Raw genomic sequence first — 8,896 nt, forward strand, 5'->3', positions numbered from 1 at the left:
GCCAAAGACTTGCACAATATTTGGAATCTTTTCTTCATGTTGCAGAAATTCCCTCAATCATCAAAGTTTCTTTGGATTTCTTGAAGAAACTTGACCTGATCAGGACAGATCCTCAGATTCAGCCTCAGGTTCTGTTGGTTATTATGGAAATCAGCAGCCGTTACACTAATGTCCCGCGTGAACTGGGGAAATCACCCGTTTATCGGTTATTAATGGAGAAATGTCAGGAACTCTCGGTTGCCCCGTTTATTTTTGATTTCGTTTGGTTTATTCTTGATCACTTCAGTTCTGAGAGAACGTTTTATAGGCGAAGGAAAAATTCGTTTCTAGCCTTTACCGTAAACCCACGGACCGTAATACTTTACTACTGCGAGTCGTTTTCATCCCTCATTAAATCTTTATCTTTTTCCCAAATGAGCAGACGTCTCGCGTATCAGACCCTCATGAGTTGGATGAATCCATTGCCGGTTTGGAGAGCGGGGGGAGCCACAGAATATTGTCCGAGGTTCTATCTCTAAGTTAAGGGAAGAGAAACCAAATAATGAAAGGGAGGTTTTTGTTTGCAAGTAAACGACAGCAAGTGGCTCCATTAAATAAAATAATAAAATAAACCCAATACAGAAACATTGGCACCAGTTACAGGCTGAGACCATTATAGGAACAGAATAAAATGACTCCCCAATGTTTGACTAGAAACGGGGTAAAAATCGTTTTTGGTGAAACCAACAACAAGACTCATTACTCGACTCCACACTTTTTATCTAATCCCCAACCAGGTAATTATCAGTGTTACTACTGCTCCGTGTGGAACAACATGATACAGGGACCCTCCTTCTCCCACCCACATACTCCATAGAGATTTGATATGAAATATAAAATTGGGGCAGATTTGGGGAGATTAGTTGCCAGGTGACAAATAGGGTTGCCACCTTTTCCCCAAAAAAATTCCGGCTGGTGGGGGCGGGTACAAAAAGGGGGCGTGACGTGACGTCAAAGGGGGTGGGGTTATGCCGCAAAGGGGCGGGGCCACGGCGCGGCCAGGACAAGAACCGAAGGACAAGGTAAGTTTTACAAGGGATTGGGGGCTGGCCGAGGGGTCTTTTTAAGGGTATTACAAATTTACCAGCAGCTACATTGCAGGTAAATTTGTAATACCAGCCTCGGCCTTGGCAGGTGTTTTACCGACTAGGCCGGATGGCAACCCTAGTGACAAACCTCCTCTTCTTTCTTTGGGGCGACTAATCTCCCCAAACTGCCTTCCCTCCGGCTACAATGAAAATCACCAGCAGGATGGCACTCGGAGCGCTTAGTTTTCCCAAGTTGCCCCACGAGGAATCTTCTGACAACTTCGGAAAGCCAATCGCTCCGAGTGCCATCCTGTTGGCGATTTTTATTCTAGCCGGAGGGAAGGCAGTTCGGAGAAATTAGTCGCCCCGAAGAAGAGGAGATTTGTCCCCGGGCGACTAATCTCCCTGAATCTGACCGTGTGTCTCTTCCTTATCATCCAATCACGTTGTTTATATGATGATCTGTCCCTGTGGATTGTACAATATGGGGGAAACCATAGAGAAATTGAAGGATAGATTTCTACTCAAGATTCGGATTGGGAAAGAAACGAGTCATTTTGTACAACATTGAGTCCAACCAACATTGAGTCCAACCAACATTGAGTCCAACCAACAATGAGTCCAACCAACAATGAGTCCAACCAACATTGAATCCAACCAACATTGAGTCCAACCAACATTGAGTCCAACCAACATTGAGTCCAACCAACATTGAGTCCAACCAACATTGAGTCCAACCAACATTGAGTCCAACCAACAATGAGTCCAACCAACATTGAGTCCAACCAACAATGAGTCCAACCAACATTGAGTCCAACCAACAATGAGTCCAACCAACATTGAGTCCAACCAACAATGAGTCCAACCAACATTGAGTCCAACCAACATTGAGTCCAACCAACATTGAGTCCAACCATAATGTTCCATGGATCAGCCATATCTCAGCCCTTGTAGATATCGTCAGACTTCTCTTCAATCATAAAGGTGATGGTTCATCGTTTATTGGATATTTTTTGGTTCTTGTACAAACTAAGCCCCTCCTGTACATTTAGGACCCCACACACTTTGTGTCTCCAAGATGTTCCTAAAACAAGTGGACTCACCTTGTGTCTCCAGTTCTTGGATCCTTTCTCTGGTTGATGCCATTCATTTTATTGCCTGATCATGTGATGGACATTTTTTTATACATTCTAATATTGAGTTATTCCTCTGGCAGAGAAAGTGATTCGGTGTTGGAGTAAAAACTGATAAAGGCCAAGTCATTGACATAAATAATACAAAAATTAATCTTTTATTTAAACTTTACAATTGGTCTGAATTAGAAATACAATTTTTTGGTTCATTTTTTTTTTGGATATTTTGTCCCTATTGATGATCTTGACTGAGCTCATTGAGGAACAAGTTGTCCCTGGAGGAGTTGGGGTGCAGGTGGATGTATTTGTGGGGTCTCTGGACATGGAGGGTCCTCAGATCACATTCCAGCATGTCTCGTATGCAGTCATCATCCAGTGATCCGTCTATGAATTCCTGCAGACTGATCAGAGCTGGGGAGAAACACATAAGAACTGAACTTCTGGGCTCCTGTTGTACTAACCAATCCTCTCCCTCGTTTCCTGCTTGTGGCCTGAACTACACCCTCTTCATAAAGGGAAGTCAAAGCCCCTCTCACTTCTGGGTTATTTTTGCAGGTCTAAGTAGTGGTATTATGGGATGCCAATGTCACATCCCGCTGGAAAATTACCCAGTACCCCTGGATTTCTTTAGGGGGCTACACATTTACCGTCATGGTCCTTGTCCAGCCGAATGAAGATCCGGTTTGTACATTCCTCTGCCGTCGGAGGGTTGGATGTGGCCAGAGACGTCGAAAAACTCATTTTATAAACGGCCTAAAGAATAGAAGCAAAAGAGCAGTTTCTTATGGGGGTCCCAGTCTCCTTTACTTATATAGTGCTGACATATTCCGTAGCGATGTACAGAGATTATTCCTCAATCCCCCTTAACTAAACTCCCCAGCGCAGTTTATAGTTACAGCCCATATTCCCACAGTTACCCCAAAGCTCTGCCGCCCCCCAGAAATGAAAATGTTCTATATCCCCAAAACCCTTTGCACAAACCTTCATTATTTCCAACATTTCACAGCGAGTAATTGATCCATCTCTGTCCTTGTCATACAGGTTAAATGACCAACGAAGCTTTTCCTCGGGAGACCCCTGCACCAACATACTGATTGCTGTGACGTATTCCCGAAAATCCACAATCCCGTCCTACAGATACAGACACATCCCATGTATTCAACTCTTAAATAATTCTACTGAAGTGGTATAGGGTCTCTCTGTACAGACTATGAGCAAACTTAGGGACTGTTCCTGCTGAATTGTGCTTAGTACAGGGAATACCTATGCTGCCATAGTTTTATGGGATCTCTCTGTACAGACTATGAGCAAACTTAGGGACTGTTCCTGCTGAATTGTGCTTAGTACAGGGAATACCTATGTACCATAGTTTTATGGGATCTCTCTGTACAGACTATGAGCAAACTTAGGGACTGTTCCTGCTGAATTGTGCTTAGTACAGGGAATACCTATGTACCATAGTTTTATGGGATCTCTCTGTACAGACTATGAGCAAACTTAGGGACTGTTCCTGCTGAATTGTGCTTAGTACAGGGAATACCTATGTACCATAGTTTTATGGGATCTCTCTGTACAGACTATGAGCAAACTTAGGGACTGTTCCTGCTGAATTGTGCTTAGTACAGGGAATACCTATGTACCATAGTTTTATGGGATCTCTCTGTACAGACTATGAGCAAACTTAGGGACTGTTCCTGCTGAATTGTGCTTAGTACAGGGAATACCTATGTACCATAGTTTTATGGGATCTCTCTGTACAGACTATGAGCAAACTTAGGGACTGTTCCTGCTGAATTGTGCTTAGTACAGGGAATACCTATGTACCATAGTTTTATGGGATCTCTCTGTACAGACTATGAGCAAACTTAGGGGACTGTTCCTGCTGAATTGTGCTTAGTACAGGGAATACCTATGCTGCCATAGTTTTATGGGATCTCTCTGTACAGACTATGAGCAAACTTAGGGGACTGTTCCTGCTGAATTGTGCTTAGTACAGGGGAATACCTATGTACCATAGTTTTATGGGATCTCTCTGTACAGACTATGAGCAAACTTAGGGGACTGTTCCTGCTGAATTGTGCTTAGTACAGGGAATACCTATGTACCATAGTTTTATGGGATCTCTCTGTACAGACTATGAGCAAACTTAGGGACTGTTCCTGCTGAATTGTGCTTAGTACAGGGGAATACCTATGCTGCCATAGTTTTATGGGATCTCTCTGTACAGACTATGAGCAAACTTAGGGACTGTTCCTGCTGAATTGTGCTTAGTACAGGGAATACCTATGTACCATAGTTTTATGGGATCTCTCTGTACAGACTATGAACAAACTTAGGGACTGTTCCTGCTGAATTGTGCTTAGTACAGGGAATACCTCTCTGCTATCCATTTACTAACACTCCCTTACCCCATTTTTATCCAGGTTCCGAAATATTTTCTCTGCATATTCAGAGGATTCTGTACCGACCGTACAGTCACAGAAATACTTCTGAAATTCATGAAGGGTGATTACTCCACTGGGAAATTCCTGCACAAAAGTTCTGAAAGCCAAAGAGAAACAATAAATATATGGGAAATGTTTCAAATATATTTGTATTTATACATATGGGAGGAGGGAGGTGCCATATTGATTCCCTTAGACAGTACAGTATGAGGGTATAGCTTATTGTGTGCCCAGAACATTCCTTCTCTGTATATTTGTATTTATACATATGGGAGGAGGAGGTGCCATATTGATTCCCTTAGACAGTACAGTATGAGGGTATAGCTTATTGTGTGCCCAGAACATTCCTTCTCTGTATATTTGTATTTATACATATGGGAGGAGGAGGTGCCATATTGATTCCCTTAGACAGTACAGTATGAGGGTATAGCTTATTGTGTGCCCAGAACATTCCTTCTCTGTATATTTGTATTTATACATATGGGAGGAGGTGCCATATTGATTCCCTTAGACAGTACAGTATGAGGGTATAGCTTATTGTGTGCCCAGAACATTCCTTCTCTGTATATTTGTATTTATACATATGGGAGGAGGAGGTGCCATATTGATTCCCTTAGACAGTACAGTATGAGGGTATAGCTTATTGTGTGCCCAGAACATTCCTTCTCTGTATATTTGTATTTATACATATGGGAGGAGGAGGTGCCATATTGATTCCCTTAGACAGTACAGTATGAGGGTATAGCTTATTGTGTGCCCATAACATTCCTTCTCTGTATATTTGTATTTATACATATGGAAGGAGGTGCCATATTAATTCCCTTAGACAGTACAGTATGAGGGTATAGCTTATTGTGTGCCCAGAACATTCCTTCTCTGTATATTTGTATTTATACATATGGGAGGAGGGAGGTGCCATATTGATTCCCTTAGACAGTACAGTATGAGGGTATAGCTTATTGTGTGCCCAGAACATTCCTTCTCTGTATATTACAAATATCATACAAATCATACTGTACTGTCTAAGGGAATCAATATGGCACCTCCTCCCATATGTATAAATACAAATATACAGAGAAGGAATGTTCTGGGCACACAATAAGCTATACCCTCATACTGTACTGTCTAAGGGAATCAATATGGCACCTCCCTCCTCCCATATGTATAAATACAAATATACAGAGAAGGAATGTTCTGGGCACACAATAAGCTATACCCTCATACTGTACTGTCTAAGGGAATCAATATGGCACCTCCCATATGTATAAATACAAATATACAGAGAAGGAATGTTCTGGGCACACAATAAGCTATACCCTCATACTGTACTGTCTAAGGGAATCAATATGGCATCTCCTCCTACCATATGTATAAATACAAATATACAGAGAAGGAATGTTCTGGGCACACAATAAGCTATACCCTCATACTGTACTGTCTAAGGGAATCAATATGGCACCTCCTCCTCCCATATGTATAAATACAAATATACAGAGAAGGAATGTTCTGGGCACACAATAAGCTATACCCTCATACTGTACTGTCTAAGGGAATCAATATGGCACCTCCTCCTCCCATATGTATAAATACAAATATACAGAGAAGGAATGTTCTGGGCACACAATAAGCTATACCCTCATACTGTACTGTCTAAGGGAATCAATATGGCACCTCCTCCTCCCATATGTATAAATACAAATATACAGAGAAGGAATGTTCTGGGCACACAATAAGCTATACCCTCATACTGTACTGTCTAAGGGAATCAATATGGCACCTCCTCCTCCCATATGTATAAATACAAATATACAGAGAAGGAATGTTCTGGGCACACAATAAGCTATACCCTCATACTGTACTGTCTAAGGGAATCAATATGGCACCTCCTCCTCCCATGTGTATAAATACAAATATACAGAGAAGGAATGTTCTGGGCACACAATAAGCTATACCCTCATACTGTACTGTCTAAGGGAATCAATATGGCACCTCCTCCCATATGTATAAATACAAATATACAGAGAAGGAATGTTCTGGGCACACAATAAGCTATACCCTCATACTGTACTGTCTAAGGGAATCAATATGGCACCTCCTCCTCCCATATGTATAAATACAAATATACAGAGAAGGAATGTTCTGGGCACACAATAAGCTATACCCTCATACTGTACTGTCTAAGAGAATCAATATGGCACCTCCTCCTCCCATATGTATAAATACAAATATACAGAGAAGGAATGTTCTGGGCACACAATAAGCTATACCCTCATACTGTACTGTCTAAGGGAATCAATATGGCACCTCCTCCTCCCATATGTATAAATACAAATATACAGAGAAGGAATGTTCTGGGCACACAATAAGCTATACCCTCATACTGTACTGTCTAAGGGAATCAATATGGCACCTCCTCCTCCCATATGTATAAATACAAATATACAGAGAAGGAATGTTCTGGGCACACAATAAGCTGTACCCTCATACTGTACTGTCATTAAGCAGGAAAGTAAACAGACACAGATACAATTTGCAGCAATATGACAAAACATTTTGGATTGGCCTCTAGGAATGTTGTTAGATCGATGTTTAGTATTAGTTTGACATCACAACAAGGAAACTGCATCACTTCCTCTTTAGTTCGGCAAAAGGATGAAGCCAACAGCCTCTCAGAGCAGTTCCCAGTGTTTTCCCATTTACGACGCAGACTGAACTCTGATAACGAGACAGAGAACCCACCGAACGTGACACGTGAAAGTGACGCAACAATTGTCATTGTGCTGGAGAGCGACGTCACAATGGGCAGTTGATTCATTACTAACCATTAAACCACCGGATAGAAATAAATATGATACATTACCTAAACCATTCGTGTAATTCCAGGACGTACGCGCCCCTCCTCAGGGGTATAGTCGCTACCTGCCCCATTCCTCTTCCACATCCAGAGATTTCCCTCCTCCCTAATTCCCGACTTTTATACGGGACAGGGGATTAAGCGAGGCACATCTCTAGAATTACATGGAAAGTACTTAATCCCCTCAGGCTTTGGTGCTACAAATGTGATTACATTTATTATCCACTTATTGGGGCTGGCGGGGGGGGGCGGTGCTTGTGGTTATTGACAAACTGACGGAAAAAAGAAAAATATTATGTAGTGATTAGCGCCGTAATGTGCGGATGTGCCCCGGGGGATTCTGGAATTGATGCGCCGGTTGTTGCACGGGGGCACCTTTAACTGGGCCAATCAGATGGCAGCAGGGCTGGAATGTGGTATAAGTGAATATGTGAAACACCCCAAGATTGTGGGGGCTGCTGTGGGCCCCGTGTGGGCTCCTTCATGTGTCCCTGGGGGGCCATTAGTACATAAGAGTCACATAACACAGTGACTGACTGGCCTCCTTATTACACAATGGGGCTGCGAGGAGCAGACGAGGATATTTAATCCTGTTAGTGTCAGGCAGGGGAGCCTATAGGGAATAGAATGGCTGTGAATTCTAGACACCAGACTCCTGATCCCTGTTATCCACAATATGTTCCTACCCCTCCCCATCTGCCCCAGGGGTAATTGTGTAACTGTAGCCACAACACTTTCCTTATTGGATACAAAGACATTTCCCTAAAATGAATAGAGACTTGTAGTTCAATACTCCCAGCATTCTCAGCAGCTCTGATCTATTGCACTTATATATAGCAACACCAAGGATGGGCACAGGCAGTCACATGAGTACCAGGAAATACATTCCCCTGTGCAAAGGAAGTAGAGACAGTCACACGAGTACCAGGAAATACATTCCCCTGTGCAAAGGAAGTAGAGACAGTCACACGAGTACCAGGAAATACATTCCCCTGTGCAAAGGAAGTAGAGACAGTCACACGAGTACCAGGAAATACACTCCCCTGTGCAAAGGAAGTAGAGACAGTCACACAAGTACCAGGAAATACATTCCCCTGTGCAAAGGAAGTAGAGACAGTCACACGAGTACCAGGAAATACATTCCCCTGTGCAAAGGAAGTAGAGACAGTCACACGAGTACCAGGAAATACACTCCCCTGTGCAAAGGAAGTAGAGACAGTCACACGAGTACCAGGAAATACATTCCCCTGTGCAAAGGAAGTAGAGACAGTCACACGAGTACCAGGAAATACACTCCCCTGTGCAAAGGAAGTAGAGACAGTCACATGAGTACCAGGAAATACACTCCCCCGTGCAAAGGAAGTAGAGACAGTCACATGAGTACCAGGAAATACACTC

At 42.8% G+C, this 8,896-nt stretch overlaps 1 protein-coding gene across 1 annotated transcript; it reads right to left on the reverse strand.

The window, feature by feature from the left end:
• Positions 1-1,932: 1,932 nt before the first annotated feature.
• On the reverse strand, positions 1,933-7,592 carry LOC108712243 (guanylyl cyclase inhibitory protein). The gene is made up of 5 exons (XM_041587799.1): positions 7,505-7,592; positions 4,609-4,741; positions 3,182-3,331; positions 2,848-2,953; positions 1,933-2,611 (listed from the first exon to the last, which is right to left on the reverse strand). Exons 1-5 carry the CDS (start codon positions 7,570-7,572, stop codon positions 2,433-2,435), a joined length of 636 nt encoding a protein of 211 aa, XP_041443733.1. The 5' UTR covers positions 7,573-7,592; the 3' UTR covers positions 1,933-2,432.
• Positions 7,593-8,896: the final 1,304 nt, after the last annotated feature.

The sequence above is a fragment of the Xenopus laevis genome, chromosome 3S, assembly GCF_017654675.1.
Source record: "Xenopus laevis strain J_2021 chromosome 3S, Xenopus_laevis_v10.1, whole genome shotgun sequence".
NCBI classification, from domain to species: Eukaryota; Metazoa; Chordata; class Amphibia; order Anura; family Pipidae; genus Xenopus; species Xenopus laevis.

Bases quoted from the DNA above. Each gene is read 5' to 3' on its own strand.
- LOC108712243 (XM_041587799.1), bottom strand. From the start codon at position 7,572: ATGGGGCAGGTAGCGACTATACCCCTGAGGAGGGGCGCGTACGTCCTG. The intron at 2,954-3,181 runs GTTTGTGCAAAG...TCTATTCTTTAG, and splicing joins AAATGTTGGAAATAATGAAG to GCCGTTTATAAAATGAGTTT. The intron at 2,612-2,847 runs GTAAATGTGTAG...GTTTCTCCCCAG, and splicing joins GCTGGACAAGGACCATGACG to CTCTGATCAGTCTGCAGGAA.